Source organism: Rattus norvegicus, chromosome 1, assembly GCF_036323735.1.
Source record: "Rattus norvegicus strain BN/NHsdMcwi chromosome 1, GRCr8, whole genome shotgun sequence".
Classification (NCBI taxonomy): Eukaryota; Metazoa; Chordata; class Mammalia; order Rodentia; family Muridae; genus Rattus; species Rattus norvegicus.
This window is the reverse complement of record NC_086019.1, coordinates 138863434-138890475: the sequence shown is the minus strand read 5'-3', so window position 1 is coordinate 138890475 and position 27042 is coordinate 138863434. Positions and strand designations below refer to the sequence as shown.

The following is a 27042-nucleotide window of genomic DNA, read 5'->3' as shown; positions in this document are numbered from 1 at the left end:
AAACTGCAGTGGCTCCAGTGACAGAGAAGTCGGCTTAAAAAAAAAAAAAGAAAGCTCTGCGCCTGTAATACAGGAACTAAAATCTGTCCAACCCAAGATGACACGTGTTTGCTGACAGCAGTGACTATTAACTTGGCAACACACATGACTGAGCATGCAAACATCGACATTCTAGTTCATAACAGAGACATGCTTCTTAGGCTGTTAGATTTTACACTGCTTTGCTTACCTGGTGCTGGCTCAGGCCTGTGGACAGCTAGAATTATTTTCTCTGGTGCCTCTGTCTCAACACTACAGTGTCCAGTGGTTTCTTTCTGAGTATTCTCCATCTGCAGGGGCTCCCCGGGTAGGAAAACACGTGCACTCTCTGAACCAGTGTTCTCTATCTCCTTAATCTCTGAACTGGACAGTGGCGGATTCTGGATTTCTACTTGTGTCCTTAGTGTGTTGGAGGCCTTGATCTGCTTGATGACGGCCTCCACGATCCTAGTGGCGGTCTCCTCTATGGAGTCTGCTCCAGGAGGCCCATCTGCAGCTTGGGTTGAGACCATTCCAAGTACAGTGGTAACGTTACTTTCCTCTCCTGGGACCGATGCCTGAGTCACGTGCTTCATGTCAGCTTGGGGGCCATTGTCATTGATAGCTGAGAGCCCTGTCTCTGTGGGGAGGTCCCTGGCAGGAGGTTGCGTTGTTTCTTCATTGTTTGGAGTCTCTTTGGATTTACTTGTGGGACAGCTAAGGTCTGTTCCCTCCAGTTTCTCTCTCTTGCAATCAAGTGGTTCTATCTCTGGGGTTATGACTTCCTGTAAGTCAGTGACACCTTTGTCCAGTAAAGCTTCTGGCAAACCTGGAGTCGTTTTCTTCTCTTGGTTTAACAAGTCTGAAATGTCTTTGACGTGGTGTAATGCATCCTCTTTTGTGGGCTCAGCAGTAGCTAGGAAAGCATCAGCCACTGTAACATCCTCCATTGCATTTCTGCTTACCTTACAAGCACTGGTTTTCCCTTGGAACTGAATGCTCTCCACGCTGACACTGAGCGAAGGCTGACTACAGCGGAGTGCCTCAGACGCACCACCTGGCAGCAGAGATGAGCCACTCTGCTCTGTACTCGAGGTTTTCTGCTCTGAATCGGCAGACAGACTTGTTTTTGGTGGCACCAGGTTCTGTACAGCCCCACCTTTCATCAGCGGGGAGCTCTGTGGGGCCACTTCCTTGTTGTGTTTAGTTTCTGTTTGCAGACAGGCAGAGGGTGTGTCTGGCGAGTTACTGTGCTGCAGCGCTTTCTCCCCGGCACACAGGGCTGACATAGGTTTTTCACATAATCTTGATATCTCCTGCCCAGGAGGTGGTGTTCTCTGGTCCTCCCTTGACATTTCTGAAGAATGCACATCTTCTTTAACAGAAGGACATTTCGTTGCTTTGTCTTTGCCACCTTGCCCCAGAGCTGTGGAACTTTCTGGAACCACTATACTGCCACCTTCTTCAGGCAGAAGAGAGTCAGAGACCAAAGCAGCCTTATCCACGCTTTGTAGCAAGGAGTCACTTAGCACTTCAAGTGTTGCTGTTAGGCTGGACCCCTCCTGCTCTCCAACACCTACAGGGCTGGTATTCCCCATGCTGGTCTGAAGCTCTACAGCAGAGGGTGTAGGTGGGCTGGCAGCCCCGTCTCCTACCTTATCCGTATCATTCAGATCTCTTCCATCTGGGCCATCACTACAAGCTGGAGCTCTATGGAGCTGAGGAGTTGCTGTTCCCTTTTCTTTCTGGGAGGAGACGAGAGAAAGTACGTCATCTTTGGTTACTGATTCACTCTCTGGACTGCTTGCCAGAGAGAAACTGCTGCCTCGAGGTGATACCTGGTCTGGCTCTAGTTTTTCCTCAGATTGGGGGACAACTGAAGGCAGATGTGGAACATCCTCAAGCGTGTTCACTGAGGGTGTATCTTGTCTCAAATCTTTTTCTTGGTTCTTTGCATCTAAAGCACAGAGATGACAAGACCCCACAGATTTCTGGTTGTGTGCTGCAGTGTCAGAAGTGACTGTGTCAGCTTGTGGGTCTTCTGGGCAGGGGGCGGTGCAAAGACCTTGCGGTTCTGGCTGCGCTGCTGTGCTTTCGGGCAGGCTAGCTTCGCCACTGCCATGCTCTATTACCGACCCGCCACTAGAGGTCTCTGTGCTCTGCGGACACGCAGACTCAGCAGAGGGCGTGCCGGCCCCTGCGATAGAGCAGAGCGGGGCCTGGCTATTCAGGCTCTGAGCATGCTGAGCACTAGACTCTGAGTTTTGTTTTGGCATCCCATCTGGTCTTGGCCCTGACACGGTTAAATCCAAGGATGATGCTGTCTCACAAGGGCATGCTGGAAGAGTTTCAAGTTCTAGTCCATCTAAAACCTTGTTTTCTGTAGCAGCAGCAGCAGCAGGAAGCACCTGGGAGCTCTGGTCACTTGTGATGCCCCCCTCACAGCCTCTCTCCTGAGTCTCCATTCCTGGTTTTCCAGTGGGGATTTCTTCAGGACTCCATGCAGGTGAAGCCTCAGCAGGAGCGTCAGCACCCGCAGCACGGGCGGCAAAGACATGGTTTGTAACGTCAGCTTTCTGCTTGGGTTCACGTAAAGCTTGAACAGCAGTCGCCTCGGCGGAGCTAATGTCGGAATTCTCAAGTCTCTCCTTTGCGCTTTCCCCTACTTGAGGCTTACTGTTCTGGGTGGTAGCATCTGGGGTAAGTAGGCTATGTTCTAGTTCTCCTGCCTTTTCTGGGGCACCAGCATCTGTTGAAGAACTGTCTGGTAGCTCCCTTCCAGAAGAGTGCTGGCGCGCATCTGGTTCTGTGACCAGGACATCCTGCGGCACACTGCTCTCGCTGCTCAGGGGCTGCTGACACGTGGCAACTCCAGAATATTGTGTTCCAGTTACTTCGTTTCTGTTTCCACAGGATGGCAGGCCTTCTCTACCCTTCACTCCACAGTCGGGTATGCTCTGAAGGCAGCTGTCTTGATGAGATGCAGACCTAGAGTCCACCGCAGACGCTGGCTCCACCCCTTCCCCTGGTCTCCCAGTATCTTTATTTTTCTTATGAGAACAGATGAGATTTTCTTCCTCAACCACACTTGACAAGTCACAGGGACTTGCATCCTTCCTCCCAGGACTCCCTTGGCAGCACACAGTGCTCTTAGTTTCTTCAAAAGGAAGCTGCTGGTGGTCAGAAGGCTCTGGTACACAGGGCACACAAGATGAATCTTGTGTTGTCACCATTAAGGGCATGAGATTGTCCATCTGCTTCAAGTTTGTTTTCTAGGAGGAAATCAAAGATACTTTTTAAAAATTGAAAAGAAAAGGAGAGGGGAGACCTGACTAAGAGAAAAAGATGTCACTGACACTTATAAGCCAAGTCTCGTTGGATAAGAACTGTCTTTTCAGACCTTCTCAGTTATATATGATGCACATCTGCCCATATCAATGTACCCATTAGGATATTAAATTTTATTTAGATTATACTCCGTGACTGATTGCTATACTAAAAAGCAGATTAAAAACTAGGCCTCAAAGCCTTGTTTTAAGAAAGCACAATGAACATCTTCAAGTAACAGCCAGTGAGGACTCTTAGCTCTTTACAGGAGTGCAGTCTATCCATCTGCCTCAAATATTAATGTAAAACCAAGATATAACCAGTTTAGAAACCCTCTCAAGCAAAATATTCAGCCACGACACTATGTGCCCAAAATATGTTCAACTCAACATACCTATGCTTTTAGAATTAGGAATTCTATGTATCAGTCTGATAAAAGTAGGTTTTGGGGAATCCATTCAGAATATTAAAGAAAAGAGAGCACATATTATCACCAAAACCAAACTCTTAACTACTGTCAAGGGTTTTGTGGCTTGAGGGCACTAAAAATCTGATTAAAAAAATGGTTTTTAGAACCTTAAATTTTTTAGGTAATTTAGCTTTTTCACTTCTTTTCTGAGACAAGGAACTTGCTGTGAGAACTGGCTAGCTATGAAATGACTCAATCCTTCTGTTTCTGCATCCTGACTACTGCAATTATAGGCTCATATTACTATGCATAGTGTAAACATTTTTTAAAATTAATTATATGAACAAGTAAAGCAAATAAGAAAAAAATGGCTAAAACAATCACAGTTCATCAATGTAATAAAAATAACACAACACTTTTATATAAACTATCTGTCTAATCTATCTTCTGCCCTTAAATTTGTGTGTGTGTGTGTGTGAGAGAGAGAGAGAGAGAGAGAGAGAGATAATATGAAAAAACTAAATAAAATGTACAGTTAATCAGAAGTTATCAATTAAGCAAATAAAATAAAATTTAAAGTGGGGAGGGGTGGTTGCAGAGATGGCTCTCTGTTGGAGAATGTGTAAATCTCTTGCAGAAGGCCTGAGATTTCTATTTCCAGCACCCTACATGAGGCAGCTTACAAACACTTCTAATTTCAGCTCCCTGGAATTTGATACTTTCCTGTTTGCATTTATCTGCACACACATACATGCATGGAGGGTGGGATTCGTGTATGTGCACACACATATACACAAAATTAAGTTCAAATAAGTCTTAAAAATAAATGATATAAAAATATAGACATACAGAGAAGGCTTAGGAAAATAAAAACAACAAAATAGAGTTGCACCTTTGGTGAATTTATAATATCAAAATTCAGCTATAGTGCTATTTATTTGGTACATAATTATTTTAAAACATCTGTTCTCCACTTCTTGTCCACTGCAATACTTTTAAAGACAGCCATTAGCATATTTCACTTGTCTGTTTTATCTGTAAATATACTATGTAGTATATCATCAGATTGTGCCTGTTAATCAAAGCTACCATAAAGTTTGCAAAGAAGAGTATAGTGTGCTATCCTTGCTAAAGTCCTTTTGTTAGAGTATACTAAAAACCAGATTCTCACTAAACATTTATATGCTATATTCCTTAAGAGTATTCGAAATTAGTCTGGTAACACTCCATCTAAAAGTTGGGACAGCAAACCAACACCCTTAGTCTAGAATGAACACTGCAGACCAGTGAAGTAAGTAGGCAGTGCTATCTAAAGAATGGCAGAAACGGGGTTGGGGATTTAGCTCAGTGGTAGAGCGCTTGCCTAGGAAGCGGAAGGCCCTGGGTTCGGTCCCCAGCTCCGAAAAAAAGAACAAAAAAAAAAAAAAAGGAATGGCAGAAACAACGCTGACATGGGCAAGCTGAGTTCTCTCAGTTAGGTAACTTCCAGTCTATTTACATGAAAATAACAGTCTGGAAATAGATCTCATTCATAAGACAGAAGAAGACTGGAGAGATGGCTTAGTGGTTAAGAACACTGGCTGTTCTTCCAGAGGTCCTGGCTCTATTCCCAGGACTCACATGATGGCTCACAAGTGTCTGTAACTCCAGTTCCAGGGGATATGATGCCTTCTTCTGACCTCTGAATGCACTGCATGCAATGATACACACACACACAAAATGCATGCACATGATGCACAAACATGCATGAAAAGCAAAATAACAACAAAACAATTGAACAAAAACATAAAAGATATTCCTAAAATAGAAAACAAGACAGAATAAACTATTTCATATCATCGTAGTGTAGAATTCTTTTAGCTTGCTTGTCTCAAAATTAATGCCTCTGGCATTGAGCTAGCCCTAGATGACCTCAAACAAAATCAGGCTGTTTCTAAATCAAATTATCTCTGAAATAAACTGGGTGGAAAAATGATCTAAGCTTAGCTTCTCAGATGCTACAGTTTCACCCATGTGACATGTATGCTATCCACAATAAATGCTACAAGGAGTCTATAATGATTTTATGTCTGGCAACCATTTTATCTTCAATGCTTAACTGGATTATAAAATCCTTATTTTTCAGATAGTCTTTTAAACTGTCAACGATCCATGTAAATACAGCAGTTCTATCATCATTCACTGAACAGCAGTGAAAGGTTTTCCTAAAGAGTGAGTTTCCCTCTTGTTCTCTGCAACAATTTAGAAACTCTGGCCTTCTTTAATTCTAAAACATTATAAATATAAACTTCTTTTCACAACAGGAAAATTTTGTTCCATTTGCTACACGTCTGTACACCTAAAGTGCCTGTGAGTATCTTCCATCACTTCAGAAGTCTGGTAAGAGTTTAGTTTAAAAATCTCAGTCCTCTAGGCTAGCAAGATGGCTCTATGAGTAAAAGCACTTGCCAGGCAAGCCTGAGGACCTAATTTTGATCCCCCAAAGCTACAATGAAAAGAGAACTGATTCCTAAGAGTTATTTCCTGACTTCCATATCCATAACCAATAATGAGGCCATGTGTGCATGTGTGTGCAAGTACATATGTAAATACACACATACACACACACACATACACAGACAAAGTATATTTTTCATATGATATATTCTGATCATGGTTTCCCTTCTCCCAACTCCCCAAATCTACATGCTTTCATTCTGTCTCTCATTAGAAAGCAAACATAGGCAAGTGGATGGAACTGGAAAATATCATCCTGAGTGAGGTAACCCAATCACAGAAAAACACACATGGTATGCACTCATTGATAAGTGGCTATTAGCCCAAATGCTTGAATTACCCTATATACACAGAACACATTAAACTCAAGATGGATGACCAAAATGAGAATGCTTCACTCCTTCTTTAAAAGGGGAACAAGAATACCCTTGGCAGGGAATAGGGAGGCAAAGTTTAGAACAGAGGCAGAAGGAACACCCATTCAGAGCCTGCCCCACATGTGGCCCATATATACACAGCCACCCAATTAGATAAGATGGATGAAGCAAAGAAGTGCAGGCTGACAGGAACCGGATGTAGATCTCTCCTGAGAGACACAGCCAGAATACAGCAAATACAGAGGCGAATGCCAGCAGCAATCCACTGAACTGAGAATGGGACCCCCGTTGAAGGAATCAGAGAAAGGTCTGGAAGACCTTGAAGGGGCTCAAGACCCCATATGAACAACAATGCCAACCAACCAGAGCTTCCAGGGACTAAGCCATTACCCAAAGACTATACATGGACTGACCCTGGGCTCCAACCACATAGGTAGCAATGAATAGCCTAGTAAGAGCACCAGTGGAAGGGGAAGCCCTTGGTCCTGGCAAGGCTGAACCCCCAGTGAACATGGGGAGGGCGGTAATGGGGGGAGGGTGGGGAGGGGAAGCCCATATAGAAGGGGAGGGGGAGGGGCTAGGGGGATGTTGGCCCGGAAACCAGGAAGGGGAATGATAATCAAAATGTAAATAAGAAATACTCAAGTTAATAAAGATTAAAAAAAAAAAGAAAGCAGACAACTAAAACAAAATATATAAAATAAAATAGAATAAAAACAAACAAATATAGGAAAAACAAACAGAAAAAAGAGCCAAGATAAAAAGAACTAGAAATATGCAGATACAAGACATAAACATTTGCACACACACAAGTCCTCTAAAAATAGAAAATTGGAAACCATGAAATAAAAGGAAAGGACCTGTAAATAAAGAAAATAAATAAAAAGGTCCAGATGAAGATTGAGTTTGTTCTGTGTTGGCCACCTACTGCTGGGCATGGGTCCTATCGGTAAATGTGGTTTGTATAAGCAGCAGGACTATTAGAAAACTAATTTTTCCCTTGTGAACAGTTATCAATTGGTGATAGACAGCTTCTGGGTTAGTAGGGGTGGGTGCTCATGTCCAACTTCCCTTTCGGTACTGGGGTCCCATCTGGCTTAGACCTATGCAGGTTCTGTGCATGAGACCGCTATATCTTTGAGTTCACATTCAGTTGCAAACCCTCTGATCCACAATGGTAACCTATATGCAAGACACACTAGTCGAATAGTGGCATAAAAGTTGTGAGAGCAACTAACTACTCTCTGAATGGGTTTAAGGTCATTCATGACAGAACTCATGCTGGACACTGCTCAGGTGGCCAAGAACCTGAGACCATATAGGCTTTGGGCTTAGGGGACAATCAAAGACTACGCTTCTGCTAAAAGAACATAGTAATAAAGTGACTCCCAACAAAATTCTGTTGTACTTATAGATCAGTGTCTGCTCAGCCATCAGAGATGCTTCAGTGCAACAGAGGCAGAAACAGAGACCCACAACAGAAAAAGGCGCAGTAAGTTTGAGAACTTGGAACACTCAGTTCTATATGGGATGTCTCCATCAAATCCCTCCCCGCAGAGCTCAGGAAACCCTGTGGAAGAGGAGGTAGAAGATTATAAGAGTCAGTGGGGATGGAGGACAGAAGGAGACAAGCTTCTCTGAGTAAAACCTAAGTCAAATATTAGGCCTCTACTGCTACAATCCTAATGTTAGCTTTGTTTCTTAAGTGGCAACTGCCTTAGTTTGCTTTCTATGTTGTTATAAACAACATGACTAAAGCCAATTTGGGGAAAAAAGGTTTATTACACTTTACAGCTATCAGGGATGGCCCATCAGTGTAGGAAGTCAGGACGGAAACAACTCAAGCAAGAACCTGGAGGAAGGAGCTGACTGATCACAGAGGAACACTCCTGACTGGCTTGCTCTCCACTGCAGGATAATCTCTTGTGTGGAAGCACCGCCTGTCACTAAATAGCTGAGGCAGGAATAAAAGGAGGGACATCTGGCTGAGACTGAGAGGAACTCTGGGAAACAGTGAAGGTGGGAAAATCCCCTGTCTGCAATGGAAGTTTGATGTATGAAAGGAAAGAGAGGTAACTGGCCATGTGGCAGACATGATACAGGATAAATGGGTTAATATAAGTTACAAGCTAGTGGGAACAGGCCTGGCTTATGGCTCAGGCTTTTTTCTTTAATAAGTAATAAGCCTCTGAATCATTGCTCAGGCGTGGTGGAAAAGCCAGTGGTTATACCCAACAGCTTGCTCAGCTTCTTATACAACCCTAGACTACATGCCCAGTGCCGGCCGAGCCTTTGCAACCTGAGTCAGGTGTTTCTTAATTGAGGTTCCCTTTTGCAAAATGACTCTTGCTTGTGTCAAGTTGACAAAATACTAACCAGCACAGCAACACTGCATACTATCAATGCTTTATAAATTTACATTCTGATTATAGCAAGGATCCCTGGGGGAGGGGCATGCACAGACACCTAACTAAAAGTGAAAACTCTCCCTTACCATTAGCTGCTGCTGGATATTCATAAGTTTAGAAATATGTCCAGTACAACTGTCTCCATGCGGTTCACAATGTGATTCAGATTCGGAAGTCAATGTATAGATGTCCAATTCTCGATGGTGCCTCACTGAATAGTCTCCATAAGGGATTTCATAGGATAAGCTGCTCCAGGAATCTGGTTCACCAGCATTTTCCCTGTAAGCAAACAATCTTTTATTAATATGTAACCTATTACTACTAGCAGGCATACATTTAATCTTCTAAGAACAATGTGATATTTCTGATAGCTCTTTGAGAATGCGGCTCCAGTGTTTCAAGGCTATGACAGCCGTCTCTATCTCCTTTTCCCTCTTTGCAAGAGAACAGAAATGGCTTAAGTGAAACCCAAAAGACAATCTCCTAAGAATTTTGCTTTGATCAAGACAGGGAGGTCTGCAATCTTTCAATAGTCAATGTCATGGCAACAATCAAATAATGAACTGTAAGAACGATGTCTTCAACCTGGTTTTCAATAGTAGCAAGACCCATTAAGACTGGATTATAAACAGGTTACACTATATACCAACACAATTCAGTTCTACTAGAAAGGAAGAGTCAGGTCCCCGATTCCTGTAAAACACTCCTCTGAAACAATAGAGGAAACATCTCCAGACTTCTAAGTCAACTACACAAGGGGAAATCACAATGCTATATATACTATTCTCATCAACACATTATAAAATTCTGTTTTATATGGAGTTCTGCTTCCAGGAACTTCAAGTTAATTTTTTATTTTAAATTTAGAAACTAAAACCTGATTGTGTAGCTCAGTGGTAGAACATTTGGCTACCAATTGCAAGACCCTGGGTTTGATCTCCAGTACCAAACTAAACACCAAAAATATGAAAACTTCCAACTTTGCTCAACTCATAAACATATGTGGTATACAAGTAAGCTCACATGAGCAGGGACATGAGTAACTTCTGGCCTAAGAGTAAAAACATGAAACTGTTTTGTTCTGATAAATGTAAAAAACTTCAGGTTTAATAAGGAGAGCAGGCTTACTTGAAAACATTTTAAAACAAGTGAACACAGAAAGAAGTAACATGTTCTGTCATCAATGTTCTGGTAATCTATCCAGCTGGGTTTGTTTCAAGACAAGAGGGTTTCTCCTCTACAGCACTTCTTTCACAGCACCTCTAACTTTACCTCTGCTCACAAGGTCCGCCCATGCAGTGTACCTGACATACTGGTTTTATGCTGTACGAAGGGATTTAAAGCTTTAAGATACACAGGGATGAAGCATGCAGTGTATCACTGTATATATTTTGGCACACATTAAGGAGCTTCTTCTGTTTTGGGTGTCCTTTTTGGAAGCTTCAATCCTAGGTGTTGTGTCCTTTTTTGTTAGTCAGACACAATGTATAATGCACAGAGCTGAGATTTCTGGATTCAAATCTAGCTATTGAATTTCTTGCCGATACGTTATAAAGTATCCTAATTTCTCTGGAACTTAGTTCTACACTCTGCATATAGGGATATGACAGTTTAATCACTATTTGAAGAAATAGATAAAATGAACATCAAGGGATAAGGACAGGGAAGGTACAGTTTATGTTGCCTGTTACTCCCTCTCCTGTGTCCGCCCACACATTCTACCATTCTCAAAGCATGAAAATTCTTTATATATAAAATCACCACATTTTTCATTTTAAAGTTACTTTGTTTAGTGTACTTTGCATCCACAGAGGATCTACTCAGCACCGTTTTAAGTAGAACCCTTCCTATATCTACCATTAGAGATTAAGTTGTCCCTTAGCCTTAACTTGGGTTACCTGAAGTTTACTTTGGAAGCTGTATGCAATGATTTTATTATAACTAAACCAAGTCTGGCAGGACACAAAAGCATACCTACAAATACACTATAGAAATTTTGTTTCTTTTAGTGGTGAATTAGGGTGTCCCAGATCTTTGAAAATAAAACAACATAACAACAACAGCAACAACAACAACAACAAACGGAGTGAAATGCAGATAAAGGAACTTAAATAGTACAGAAAACTCTACGGAGATCCCCACCACTTCCTCTTCCTCAACTCCCTTTTTAGATCATGGTGAAAAACTTACACATTGATGAAAGCAAAAGGTATTTTATTATCAACTGGCATTTATGCAGTATAGACATCATTTTATTACTATATTAGACAGTGTTAACTGTCTTAAATTGTCACATTCAAATGGATCCTGAAAAAGCCTTCAAACTTTCAAACTTCTTGTCAAAGGTGATTTACATTCTTTTCAAACATTCTTGTGAGCCTCAAACTGTGTGTGGTTTCTAGCATGGCTCCGGAAAACAGTCTTTTGAGCTCATCATGACTGCTGTGGTTTAGTTTCTCATCCTTAACCTCACCTAGGGACAAAGGACATGTGTCTTCTGAACAACACGTTTCCACTGTTTATTATATACTCCCTTGGCACATTATAGGTGCTCAGGTATTTGTTAAGATTCTACTCCAGAGAGGAAAAAAAAAGTAAGAGTTACTTTGCTTCTGAGGTGGGTGGACAGATAGCCTTTTTTAAAAAAAAAAAAAAAAATCTCCAAATAGCCCAATGTGTTAAGTACTCATGATTTAAAAAAATCAGAAGCAGTTGGGCTGGAGCGATGGCTCAGTGGTTAGAGCACTGACTGCTCTTCCAAAGGTCCTGAGTTCAATTCCCAGCAACCACATGGTAGCTCGCAACCATCTGTAATGAGATCCCGATGGCCTCTTCTGGTGTTTCTGAAGACAGTGTACTCATAAATAAAATAAACAAGACTTTAAAAACAAAACAAAACAAAACAAACAAACAAACAAAAAGACCCAGAAGCAACATAAGAATCCTGAAGACCCTAATAATCCAATGGGAGAAATTCTATTTAAAAGATGATTATTGGGTTGCTAATAAAAGATGAAAATAAACTGTAATAGATTACAAGGATTTTGTAATTCAATTTACACTGCTCCCCATTGTTCTTAGATTACAATATGATCCTCAGACTGGTGCAGAACTCATAATCCTTCTGCTTTAGTTGGCTTACTGCTAAGATTATAACCATGTGCCATCACAAAATGACAAATTTTGATAAATAAAAACATGAGAATATTCTTATTAGAAAATATAGAATAAAATATTTAAGACAAAAAAAGCATGTTGGTATGTATAATTTACTCTCCAAAGAGTTTCATGAAATATTTCTATATAGGTAGATACACAAAGATAAAGTATAACAGAAAGTTAACATACAAAAAGTTCACTGTACTATCTTTCCATTGAGTTAAAAATATCAACACAAAAAGTTAAATACCAAGAAATTTAATACATGCAGAGGTGGTATTAATTCTTTCATTTTCTGTAATTTTTATTTACTTAAGGTAGCAGGGAAATACTAATTCCAGAAAAAACTAGGGACTTATAAGATGTAGTGGCCTTGACAAGTTCTTGAAATGTATTATTTAATCTTCATGTATCTGCAGTTATTAGTCCTATTTAGGGTGAGGAAATTGAGGCTCAAACATTGTGTGTGTGTGTGTGTGTGTGTGTGTGTGTGTGTGTTTATTTACTAGCACTGATTTTTCTGTTTCTAAGATCAAATTTTACCACTTACAGAAATAACTTATGCTAACAGTTAACCTCTTTGAGCATACAATTTGACAAAAAAAAAAAATGGTAAAAATTCCTTTATAAAGTGTGGCAATTAACACCCAGCATACAGCTGAAATCAGTAAGTATGAACATCCTCTGTCCTCAGCACACGATCAATAAGTACGGGAAGAATAGAATAATTTGATTACAAGTTGGGTTGGCTCCAACACCTGCGCTCTCCCATTATATACAATGCTCCTTTTGGTAGAAAGGACTGATACACACACACACACACACACACACACACACACACACACACATTTTTGGGGTGGGAATACCACAGAAGGAAGTATCAAAGGTCATTCCAAGGCATCCAAGGTAGAATGAAAAACTTCTCTTGCTGAGTCAAATAGTGTGCACTCCAGGCAGAACACTTTCCAGGACACAAACATTCTCTGATCCAAAAAAAAAAAAAAAAAAAAAAAAAAAGTTTTCCGAGTCCATCTGCAGAATTACTCAACAGCATGTTGAAGGTAAGCACTGTAACACTCTAACCAGATGCAGCAGAACCAGCCAACCCAAATCTCCATTGGCTACATGTTCCAAACTCAAACTGAGCATCTTCAGCTGTAATGAAGCACAGCTAACCAGGAAGGCTGTTATGCTGCAAGGGTCATCCCCATGTTAGCCACAAGCTGACCCACCATACCGCCTGACTGGAAAGGAGGAAAATGCTTTGCTATACTGGTTTACCTGAAACTCACCTCTGCCGAACTGAGACTTTCCTCCCTAGAGGCTAAGCCACAGGTCAGTTGGAGGAGTATGCGGAGTGTTAACCTTAGAGTAGAATTTCATTTACAGTCTGGTCTAAGAGTGATTGGGATTCTATATACCAGAGGGTTTTCAAATGTTATAAGAGAGGAAAGTGTTCAGGGATCTGGGGAAGGCAGGGAGAAATGCCAGAAAAGTAGGAGGAAATAAGAAGTGGGTGGGGAAATCACAAAAATATGGTTTGTTCAGAAGTGTTATAATTATATCTGATCATACATGAAACTCATTTGAAAATACTTTAAAAATCAAAAGAAATGGCAACAGTAGCTTTCTTATAGAGTTGAATTAAAAAATTAAAGACATGAAAAAAGAGATATGAGCTGGGAGAAGATGAGGAACACACAGGATATACATGATTATCTCATTTTATTGCTAATATTTACTAACTGCTTAGGAAAAATCAGATATTAAGCCACGCACATGTACCATTCCATTCATCCTCTTATATAGTCATAAAGATTGTTATTGTCATCCCAACTTGCAGAGAAGGAGGCTGAAATACATGTTACAAGGAACGGACGAGCTTAACCTACATCCAGTCACTGGAGGATGGTGTCCTCATACTGCAATGCCATCTATGATAGCGAAAGACACCTGAAAATTATTTTGAGTGTATCAGCATTGCTGATCAAAATCAAACTGTAATTAAAGAAATTCTTACAAAAATAACTTGAAGCTTGAGAAGACAAATATAAATAGGCAAAATAATTTCAAACAAATGATATAAAACTGTCCCAGAAAGTCCAATGTTCAAATGTAGACAGAGAACGAGGCAGGCGGAATTGTCTTAAAATTTTTATTTTTCTCACAGTAAAAAGTCAAAACAATATCAAACAGCAAACACCTGTTTGCTAATTTAAATGGCTTATTCAAAGAGAAATAAATGTATAACCTCTTCTACTCTTACTGAAATTCACTTTACATAAATTTAAACAAAATTAAACATGAATCTGTTAACATCACTGTACTAAATATTGAAATTGCCTGTTTAATAAACAACCATATGAAGATACTATAATTCTATAAACAATTTGTTAAAGAAACCAGTAATTTTAGATTGCAATAGAGGTATTATTCTGTAAATACTTTCGTCACTTGAAAAACAAAATTCTGGTTATCAGCAAGGAAGTTCACGTGGCGATATGCTAGGCCACTGAAGCTCAAGACAAACCCTTCACCAGTCGGTTTCTAGTGACCTCACACATTTTTAGAAAGCCTACTGCTTTGACTTTTCAGAATTTACTACTGAAATATATTTACTTCATCTATCAGTTCGACCAATAACTTAAGTCATGATAAACAATTTTTCATAAACTAGTATGACTTTCATCTTTCCTCTAATCTGCTTTTGCAGCAACATTTAACATTATTCTCCCTAGTAACAGCACTGTGCAATAGAGTAAGTGAAAAGGAAGCAAACTTCTCTATTTATGATAAAGAATAAAACCTTTCCCCCCCAATTCATTATAAAGAAAAAACTCTAAACAGCACGTGATCAGCTGGAGACTGACGGGGAAAGACTTCATTACCCCACCAAATAGATACTTCCCTTAGGCCTGGGTAAAGCTGAAAACGTAACTGAATAGGATTTAGGAGGCTTTAAAGCCCAGGTCATAATTAGTTCTTATTGGTGATTATTATTTATTATTATTATTATTATATCACAGGCATCAGAAGAGCAACTTTAATAGTCATGTTACTAAGGCTGCTCTAATTTACTGATTCCTTTGAACCAATGTGAAATGCTGGAAGCAAACTATAGCTCAAAGTAAACGCAATACAGTTGTAAAGGATTATCTAGTTTTCAAGAACAGCAACAAAAAACCACATTTAATTTTCCAAGTTACAATACCAATATTCTGTATATAATGAAATGTAAATAATCTCCAGTTTAGAAAGCTACAGTGCATGATCAAATTTTTACTTATTTATTTCTTTGTTTGTTTCCAGCAAAGTATTTGCTTAATTTGGTGGTTTTTGTGGACTCCTGAGATTATTTGTAAAGCTAAACACAAAATGTTTCTTTAGATTATATTTAAAATGGTAAATGAGGCATTATGGATATCTAAATTTTAAGTTTTGAAAGCATGTATACTCTAAAAGAAAATTTGTTTACAAAGCTCAGAAGATACCTATTAAAATGTTAACTTGCTATAAAATGCAAATAGAAATCTTATTAAACAGGAAGGGGCTGGGTCAACATAAGACGTCATTGCTATTCCTCTGTACTTGAAAATGTATTAAGTTATAATAATAGTATTTGTTTCAAATGTTCATACTGGTCTTTTTGACCTATGGATAAACTCCCAAAATCTTGTTGAAAAGAACATGGCATTGTATTTATAAATGCACTGTACCTACAGTCCATCTCTTCTATATAAATCTCTAGCTCAGAGACTGCACACAGACTCATTTCTAAAACTCGGTGCCTCTTCTTACTGTCCAACATTAACCACCACTGCAGTAGTTTCAAATTATGGCAACATCCAAATGGAAAAATTTAATATAATATGCAACAGAAGTCAAACAGAAGTCAATTGGGCATATTAGTTACTTGTTTCACAAATTTTACAGGATCCAGAACATATTTTTCAATTCTAGAATAATATTAATTAGAAGTTGTTCTCTAGAGATTCCCTTATGGCATCCAAATTAAGTCTATAACTGGCGCCAAATCCGGTAGTTTACATAAGTAATTCAACAAAACTCAACATCCCTACAGTAGACTTCAACTAATACCAAGTAACTTAGCTGCTACTCGACAGTCAACAATTTAGCTCTCTCCTGTTTCACCTCACAACTTCAAGAATAAAAAACCAGGCTTAATGCTAACATGCACATAAACCCTCAACAAATTAACTACAAAGAAAGAAGACTTCTCAGACTTAGTACACTAGTCATTGAGAAGTCCAAAGCCACTTGTTCAGTTACAACAAAACACTAGTGAAGAGCGGCAGGGAAAACTAATAGTACATCAGTTTGGAAGCTGATACTTACACTTGTCTGGCCAAACACCATGAGTATCTCAAGCCCATCCTATTTGGGTTCTGGATTCATACTATCACTTTAAGAAAAGATAAAAACACTCGGGCCAACCCTCTCAAGTGGGGTGGGTGTTCTACCCTGAGCCTACTTTTGACAAGGAACTGCAAGAGCTGGTTCCTTATTTGAGAGCTCCTGCAATACCTTTCATGAAACCACATCACTATAACATTGCCAAACCTCAATGGGGCTTACGAAATCAACCACACCACCACTGAAATGAAGCTGGAAAGTCTAAAGTCCAGAAGAGCGAGAACTAGACCAAGGGGGAAAAGAGTCACTTTGCTCAAAATGGAGCAGTCATCTTAGCTAGGTATTGTCAGATAAATATTCACATACATGCAGATTCACTAGAAATTTTATAGGCTTTCCTAGTCTTCCTTTTGGGGGGGTGAGGTAGGGGATGTATTGTTCCCTTATTTACTGCTATAAGGAAATACATTAGGCTGCATAGGTACAAATAAAAGAGGTTTTTTGGGAATAGTTAAGAGGCTAAAAGTTAAGGCCACAGCATAGCTCTGGAAAGACCCTCCTTGGCTCCAATCATCTCATGGTGGATGTTACTGATTCCAAAGCATGTCTGCAAACAGGGGTCATGTTACTGGAGAAAAGCTGAAGAATGACTTGGGGGTTAGGTTTAGACTTTTGTGACAGCTTTGGTGAAAAGAACTGCTTTCACCTCTTCCAAGTGTGGTCCTGTTGGACTTTAGGGCCATCTAATGTGTCTCACCCTCTATGAACACTGTCCTGAGGATCAACACATGAGCCCAAACCCCCATCCAAACCATAGCAAGAGACAGAATTGTTACTGCCCCTGAGAACCAGCTCTGGAGAAAATACAAAGGAAAAGAAGAGCCAAGAAGACACATAGTCTGAGCAAGTGGTGTCTATCATCAACACCAAATGTCTGTCTGTTTATTCCAAGTTTAAGTGGCCAATGATCAAATAAATGTAGATGTTACACCAACCTATCAGTGAAGGTGCTCTTCTGATACAGGAAATACGCATTCTCCAAGCTCCTCCTAGATAGTGTAAAATATAACCTTCTTATGTGCTTTTTAATTCACAAGATTTACTGGCTACAGCATAAGATGTTCATTTAATATAAAAGTAAAGTCTTCCAACTGCAGAACTACTACTAATTTTCATAAGAACAAGAAACTAGGTTTGCAATGTGAGTGTGGAGAAAATGTACTGGTACCAGATAACTTAGAAAGAGCATTTTATTTTCTTAAGCCAAATGTCTATAAAACTTTAAAGGTATAAGCAAGAACTACAAATATTAGATTTTTATAAACTTTCAAAATAGCATTAACATTTCAAAAGTTTAGATATGCTTGGAGAAGGCTCAGAGGGTAAAGTGATCTCCAGCTCCACATAAAGAGCCAGAGGTGGGACTCAAACCATTAACCTCAGAGCTGGAGGTTGGGTCTAGGTCAGGAAGATCCCGGAACCTCACTGGTAAGCTGATCTATGAACAGAGAATTTCCCGGTTCAATGAGATACTGTTTCAAAAAATAAGGAGGAGAACTTAACTAAGAGTCAAGTTCAGGCCTCTAAATGTGTATACATAGGCATGCACACCAACACACACTAATGTAGACATAAATATATTAAATAAATAAAATTAAGGTAAAAATGAAAAACTGTTAAAGAATTCTAAAATTATAGTTATCTCATTCTATTTAAGCCATTTGGCTTCTAGTAGGATGTTCTTTTATAAATTGTGTTTTATAGAAAAGATTAAAAGAATAACCACACTGCCATCTCCAGACTTTATAGAAAAGAAAATGTTAACTAGGATAAACCATCCCCAAACTACAAATAAAACATAAGTAATAAATGTGTCTGGGGAAAACTCAGGCACCTAATTTATTAATTTTACTAACTAAAATCAAAATAAAACTTTAATTAAAGTACTTAAGGGATACAAATCCTTCTCTGTGTCTTTGGACACTAAACATTTAAAAGAAACCTTATCAAAATGATTGTTATACAATGCCAGCCAATTTAGGCGGCCAAAGGAGTTTTGTTCCTGGTTTAAGTAAGAATGTTAATACGAATGCTTTCAAGAAAACATGTCACTAAAAACTGTCCTAACTCGCCTGTTTACAATACAACTAATCATAGATATTAGTGATGGAGCACAACAAAGCCCATCACGGTTAAATAACTGAAGGATGAGCTAATACATGATAATATGGAGAAGCCTTCTACTTTAAGGACACGCTGTCAAAAATCTAACTACTAACTGTAATGGATGTACAGGGTTATATTTCATTTTTTAAATCATGCTAAACAACTTCACTCCATGCTAATGATACTAAATTTGAATCAAAAATTTTTTGCAAAGTGGTTATTCAGTACAACTATTCTATGAATGTCTTATTAGCATATATTAATTATACATATTTTGTGACATTTTTATGTATATATAATACATTTGATAATTTTTACCACTCATTAATCTCTCTTGTCCTGCTTAAAAAACTCTAATTCCCCTTCTCCTCCCAACTAGTTTCACTTCTACTTTCAAACTTGAGTGTGTGTGTGTCCATGTCTATGTCTGAGTAAATTTCATTAAAGTTGTTTACAGAAACATGGGTAAAAGTTGTTTATGGGAGCACAGGTAACTCTCCATGTGCTATACCACTGAGGAAAATATCTCTCCTTTCTCTGTAAATCATCAGCTGTATAAATCCTTGGGTGGAGTCTCGTGAGCTATTTTCCTTTCCAGGACAGGGTTAATCAACACATCTATTTTTGTTTTCTTTGCTTAAGGATCACTTCTACTTCTGCTCAAAATAACTGCAAGTGAAATATCCTTTCTATTGGCACGCTTCTAAAGACACGTTAAAACTAGTAAAATAAAAATGAACGAATGTCTTTTTCTAAGTGATTCTTCATTTTCTGATCTGTATCTATTAAAATCCCATTCTCCGAGTATGCTAGTGTAGATGAAGCTCTGTAATTTTGCAAATCTAATGAGAAAACTCTGAGCCTAAACATTACATGGCAACAGAGAACGAACACTTGCTCAGGCTACTTGACCTCCTACAGCAGAGGGGAAAGAAAGAAAAGATGCTTGGAAAGGCCCTGGGAGTCTACGACCTTCTGTCCCTACCTCCTAACTGCCTTGGAGTTCTTAAAGCAATGCTAAAGCTAAACTTTTGGAGCTGTACAAACCCTTGTTTTACTACCCATTTTGCTGTTTTCTCTCTCTCTCTCTCTCTCTCTCTCTCTCTCTCTCTCTCTCCCTCCCTCCCTCCCTCCCTCCCTCCCTCTCTCTCTCTCTCTGTGTGATGAAGATAATGTCCTCATCCCCAAAGAATATATCCAGAGAGATCTGTTTGTCTGTCTGTCTGTCTCTCCAGACATGAGAGAATGAGTGTCTGAAAAAAATGCCTAGTATATGGTAACTGGAATTATTGTTTTATAAAGTCCATCATTTTCAGAAAAGACATGCACCGTGCAATTTTTCCAGTACAATGCCAAATAAAGCAATCCTAAAAAGATTAGCTAAATATCTTAAAAATAAAATGTGTAAACCAGATTTACAAATAAACAATTACAGTAACGCGTTAAAAACCTGATAATGCTACCAAATATACCTTTTTTTCCCCAAAAGTCAGACTTGTGACTATAGCCTTGGGCAAGCCACTTAGATACTCTAGGAACCACAGCTCATGTTTGTTGAGATGTTTTAAATGAGGGGCGACGAAAATCTCCAAAGCAGTACCATACACAAGACAAGGTAGCTATTTACATCTGATAAATTCTAGTGTCTTCCCCATCTCTAACTTCCATCCAGTTCTACTATTCTGTCTTTACAAACCACAAAGACCCAGATCAGAGACTAAGGAATTGGAGAAGTAACACACAAGATAAATGGAAGTCAGGCCAGCATTGATTTGTCAAGGTGTTCTAGATTCTTCTCTCTGACCATTATTTTAGAGCAAACTTTGCATATATATTTCACCCTTTCACCTCTTAAGCAAAAGCAAAGGCCCCAAGCTTGTTTTGTGATAAGCGATTGTGATCTGCTTATCAAGTCCTTACGAGGACCCTAAAAAGGCAACATGGTGTTGACAACATAGCTTGCACCACAGTCCTGTGTTCTACTGTGAGATGTGCACTCCAGTTTCGTGTAAGAGTCTTGAAAGTAGGACTCAAAAACACACAAACATAACTCCCCTGAGAATCATTTATACTTCCTACTGCCCTATCCTGTGACTGACTGCCTAGTACTTAGATGGTGGGTCTGTGTTCTGCACATTTACAAATGTCATCAGGAGAATTCAGGCTAGGCGTAGTTGTTACTTTATGGGCCTGTGACCATGGGCAAGAGACTTCATTTCCTTTGCCTCTGTTTCTACAACTATAAGATAGAGATAATAGTATTTATTCTATCCACTCATCGGGCTTTTATGAGATTCAAAATGTAAGACAATAGCTTAAGTGTAACCAATCACGCTGAAAATGCCCTGAGTATTAAAACTGTGAACTGATTACAGTGAGGATCTAAAGTATTCACACAGTGGCAAGGACTGACTGGAAAGAGCATGCAACCCTTCTGGACTTAAGTACTGCTATATTCTGCACTCTAGTCTAGCAGTCTCTCCCTGAATCTCTTCTTTCTGGGTCAAACTTCTGCAAGGGAAAGAATGCTGGCCTTGTGTTTCCACTGATGTCTGTGTCAAACCACTTTTTATGTATCCTAGTTATTTTAGTTGTCTGAAGAACTACTTTTCCTCCACAAATGACTAATAATGTTATTATTAAATATTAAATATTATTAATTAAATTTAATTAAATATTAAATATTATTAAATAACGTTAAATTATATAAATAAAGGTTATTATAGGGTCAAAATATTATCTAAAATGTATTAACTATGGATTCTACTGCAACCCAAGCATTCAATGCATAACTATTTGTTGAATCAATGCTAAAAATCAGATAAAGCTTATGAAGATAAATACTCATAAACTGGCTCTTAATAGCAATTGAAAAATCTCAGCACTTAATGTAAACACTTGAGAGTTGACAATCTTAAAAGAAATTCTTTTCTTCTAAAGACAGAGGCTCTGTAAGTCATTTTTTTATCAACCTGTGATACTCCTGAAATTGTTTCCATTTCTCTACTAATTTTAACTCTCAGAAAGCCGTGTCAGTATTTAAAAAAGAATTCTCAGCAGACCAACCGACTGGGATTTGTGTTTACAGCAGAGTAGCCCTAAGTTTACTGACATTTTTAAAGCGCAGTTTTGTGAGACTTTCCAGGAGATCACCATGTAGTTTAGCAAAGCATCTACACACATTTCAATTGGTTCAAACTACCATGTGACTGAGAAAGAGCAGCAACAAAGGTAGAACAGTTTTATTTAACAAAGACAAAGTAGTGGCTTGGAGTGGATGAAACTTTCTCTAAATCACATATGCAAGTGAGGAAGTTAAGGTTTTACTGAAGCGCTTCACCTCTCAGCAATTAATACTTGTGATGGTTTGTATATGCTTGGCCCAGGGAGTGGTACTATTAGGAGCTGTGGCTTTGGGCTTGGGCCTTAATACTCTCCCTCATCCTGTGCCTGGAGGTCAGTATTCTACTAACAGTCTTCAGTTGAAGATGTAGAACTCTAAGTTCCTCCTACACCATGTCTGCCTGGACCCTGCCATGCCCACCTGGATGATAATGGACTGAACCTCTGAACCTGTAAGCCAGCCCCAATTAAATGTCCTTATAAGAGTTGCCTTGGTCATGGTGTCTGCTCACAGCAGTAAACCCTGACTAAGATAACACACAATACAGTATCTCTCTTCAAACTCCAATACCGATGCCCCCATAACTTATTCTAGAATCTCTAGAACTTGACCACTAAGCCATAATTTTTGCACTACATAATCCAGGTCCCTAGCTATCATTTGAGGATGATGAGACATTACTGTCCTTTATCAGATGAAGAAAGCAAAACTGAGAGAAGAAAAAAAGCGTAATGCACCTGGAGCCAACATGCAACCAGGCTTGCGCCCTTATGTGCAACCTTGCTCTCAGTGCCATCTGCACAAAGGATGCAGGTTCTAAAACTAGTTCTTTGTGATATGTGAGAGGGCAGTCTAGTGTGATAACAATCTGTTCAAACTTTTCTTCTCAGATTGTTCCAAGGCCACTGTCACCTATGGTCATCACCTCTCAGCATTCAGTAAGCCTTGAACCTTCCAGTCAGAGTCCTGCCCCCACTTGATCCATCACTAACACGTGAGAGAGCCTGGTAGAAACTGCAAACTGGAAGAAATGACTATGATCTCCCTGAGGCTGGAGCAGGACTACATGAACTCTGCTGGGGCTTTTTCACAAGACTGGTAACATTTTATTGAAGATAAATTTTCAGATCATAAATATACTCACAGTAATAAATAAGATCAAAAAGAGTGTAACAAGTTAATAAACAGTCCTCTCATTGTCACTATACTAAGTGAAAGTTAATGGCCATGGGTTACTAAATAAATAAATAAATAAGCAAGCAAAAGAAAAAGAAAACTTACAAAAATATACTTAATACTGACTACATGGTGACAGCAAGGCTCAGTGGCTACAAGGTAGTGAGGGAGAGCCATATTTGGGATCCAGGGTCTCACTCTGAAGTGGAACCCTGAAATGAGGGGAAAGATGCACAGGATGCGATTCCCTTTTGTGCAGAACCTCTCATCTTCATGGTCCTGATATGACTTACTCTCTTACCACAAAGAAACTAGACAGCGTAGAAGACTGGGAAGCTATGTGTGAATGAATCACGTGAAGAACTTGGGTATACTTCTTATCTGCAAACGAATTATCCCAGAAAGATGTAGCAGTCAAGGTCTAAAGAGATGGCTCAGAGATTGAGAGCACTTGCTGCTCTTCCAGAGAATGGAGATTCAGTTCCCAAAATTCAAATGGTGACTTACAAATGTTCAAAACTCCAGGTTCAGGGGATCTGACGCCCTCTTCTCGACTTCATTGGCACCAGGTATGCAAGTGATTAGTGCACATAGATATGTAAAAGCAGAACATTAGCACACATAAAAAATCTTTAAAAAATAATTTAAAAATTTGAAGGTGTAAAACTGAAGGAACACAAATGTTCTATTTGTTAAGAATGAGTTGGGATAAGGGAACTGAACTAAAGTGTGAATTGTTTGGAAGTACAAACCAATGTCATGTGGTCATGTGGCCTTAAGCCTCTATGAGTGAGATAATTATAAACAATGTCACCAGCTCCATCCATTGTTTATCATTAGGGAACGATGTTTAAATGGTATTATCTTGGTGGTCATTTCTATTTACACCTTTATTTTTGTTCAGAATGTATTTGTGAAGAATCCTTTACAATCTGCTTTCCTGTTGCTGTGAAAAAATAAGCTGAGAAAAGCAACGTAAGGATGTACGCTCACAGGGTTCAGTCCCTCTTGGCCGGGAAGCAAAGGCAGCAGAAGCATGAACTAGCTGGTCATACTAGTCACAATCAGAAAACAGCTCTGCTTCTCCACTTACACAGTTTAGGACCCCAGGCAGGGAATAGGGCCACCTACAGTGGGCAGTTCTCCTACCTCAGTAATTCCAGTCAAGATAATCTTACCTAGATGTCCTCAGAAACCCATCTCCCAGCTGACAGTAGATTCTTGAAGCTGACAATTACAGTAACCATCACAGACTAGAAGGTAAATAGGTATTTAGCTATTTGGTATGTTTTTTCTTTTAAGTGCATAACCCTCAGTCTAGTCTTAATTTTAAAAGGAGGTAGTGAAAGAGGTAGGCTTTGGCTGAGAGATGTTTCCATAAAGTACTTGTTGGGCAAGCAAAGGATCTGAGTTCCTATTTCTAGCACCCACATAAAAAACCATGTAGACTAGATGTGTCACCCTAGATCTGGGGGTCGAGACAAGAGAACCAGGGTACTGCCCCGGCAGTCTAGCCAAAAACAAACAAACTCTTGTTTCAGGACCAAAAAAAAAAAAACATTTTGATGGAACAATAGAGGAAGTCACGTGTGTTGGCCTCTGCCCTCCACTGGTAGGCACTCTACATATATGCCCAAAAGAACTAAGTCTGCAGCTCAGTAGAGAAAGATACAAGCGAACCATTCCTAAAGCCCTGGGCCCAGCCCTCAGTACCACAGAAGGAAGGGGAAAGAAAAAGAATGATGGACAGAGGAGGAGTCAGCATGGATCAGGCCTGTGAGGAAGAAAGTTAGAATGTGAGGGAAAGACAGGCAAGTCATCCAATGTCTAATGACTTTAGTATACTGGAGAGCTTTGGAGTCAGCAATTCTTAACTTTTGAAGAAGCTTTTATGAGTCTTCTAAAACAAAGCCTTTCCTCAGGAACACCCGTTTCTTAACGGTTTGCTGTATTTAAAGAATGCAGATCCCACTCTCAGACTCTTGGTAAGGATCCCACAGGCAGAGAGAGCAATGAACAGTCAATTAAGAGATTTATCATCGTTTCGGGCTCACTATCTTTTCCCCATAGACCAGTTAATTTGCCTGTTTCTTCTCTAATGTACACATTTTGTTGATTCATCTGTTGACCAAAATTTAGGTTACTTCTCTTCTAACTTTTAACTTTATTCCGGCCTTTAAAAAATTGATGTGGGGCTGGAGAGATGGCTCAGCGGTTAAGAACACTGACTGCTCTTCCAGAGGTCCTGAGTTCAATTCCCAGCAACCACATGGTGGCTCACAACCATCTGTCATGGGATCCGATGCCCTCTTCTGGTGTCTGAAGACAGTGACAATGTACCCACATACATGAAATTAAAAAAAAAAAAAATTGATGTTAAAAAAAACCCTGCATATTTATGGTGTGATTATTCTGACATATGTATATAGTATAAAAAGTATTTAAATCAACCCACTTAGCATTCATTACCTTATCCACTACTTTTTTATGAGAATATTTAAATCTCTTCAAAATCTTAAAATATATATTATTATTCTGGTACACACTACGTAACACAGCTGAGTCATTTTTGTTTTTGAGCCAGGGTCTCTTTACATAGCCCTGACTATTCTGGAACATCCTATGTAGACCTGGGATTCAAGGTGTATGCTACCATGCCCACCCAACAGCTCAATCTTTAGGATATTGTATGATATTAAAGAAACTAGATGCGGAAGGACAAATGCTCTACCTCCTGCTTATGTGAGGTAATCAGAACGGGGATTCTTGGAGAAAGAAAGTAGAACAGAGGTTACCAGGGGGTGAAGACAGAATGAATACAGAGCTAGTGCTTCATGGGTACAGGGTTCCTACATAAGTTTATGGTAGGTTCTAGAAATGGGGGTGGGGGGACCCGAGACACCACAACACAAAGAGAAAAAAATGATCTCTCCTGACCTACCACCATGGCTGAAATTCTAGCAAAGGCTACTGCTATTCAACTAAGACTGAGAGAATGAGAAGAACCACATCTACTCTTTCACTGGGCAGCTGTGACTCAGCACTTTCCTTGGCTTTAACCCAGTGACTACCCAGAGGAATTCACTAAGGCAGAGGGACCTGCAGAAAGTGCTCACGCTCTCACCATGGGCCTCTAACTTCATCTCTCAGGAGATGTCCCCTTACCTTCCCCTGTAAGAAGAATCATTAGTGACCTTCCGTTTTAAAGTAAGTAAAAATCTCCAAGAATAATTACATTCCAAACATCAATCCTGCTGCAATAACTGGCTTGTGACACCCTGGTTCAAACATACAATGACACTGTTGCAATCATCTTAGTTCCCCATTTGGAAAGCAAGCAGTCGGTAAGAAACTACACTTCCCGGCAAACACTCGGCTGTAACATCAACGCTGGAGGAACTGCCTTTGAAAACAGCAACAGTTATTCTGAGTTAATTGTTTTAATTTTAAGAACAATGGAGCCCTCCCTGAAACCACGAGGCAAGTGACCAAATGAAACGGCTCAGTGGCCAGACAGAAGGTAAGCATGCAGAAACAGAATAGACTACATTCTGCAATGTGAGAGCTCAGGTGTCCAAAGCTTATCCAAGATGAAGGGTGCCCCTCCTTTCTACTGCAAAGCTGTCTGCAAAGACGGTTCTGCCCGGCTTGACTGGGAAAGTTATAAACCTAGCAAATGAGACAAACAACAGCAACAAAAAAAAAGAAAAAAGAAAAAAGAAAAAAAAAAAGAGTTCAGCTTATATAACTGTAAGCTGTAATTCTAAGCCCTCTTCCTGGTTCTTCCTGATCACCTTGTTCACACGTGACTAATAATGACATGGAAATCCAACTAAATGAAGTCTGACTTGAGCAAAGGATAAGATCTGAGAATCTGGAAATATTGCCACAGTTTACAAGGACCTCTCAATAGTAAAGAACAGGGAACCAATACAGTTTTGGCTCATATATGATAGAAAAATGATGATCATAAAAACTAGTAAAAATATACTAAGCAAGAAAATATTC

General features: G+C 39.5%; 1 protein-coding gene across 15 annotated transcripts in view; it reads right to left on the bottom strand.

Annotated features, from left to right (window-relative positions):
* Positions 1–27042, bottom strand: part of Akap13 (A-kinase anchoring protein 13) — a 306957-nt gene that overhangs the window by 138926 nt on the left and 140989 nt on the right. For 14 of the 15 annotated variants that reach the window (XM_039105531.2, XM_039105543.2, XM_039105541.2 and 11 more), the window contains 2 exons: positions 9122–9314; positions 230–3290 (listed from right to left, as the gene is read on the bottom strand). In XM_039105531.2, the coding sequence (XP_038961459.1) occupies positions 230–3290; positions 9122–9314 (3254 nt within the window). Of the gene's footprint in view, positions 1–229; positions 3291–9121; positions 9315–16550; positions 19816–27042 lie in introns of those variants that run through there. The other variant, XM_039105578.2, reaches the window with a different exon arrangement.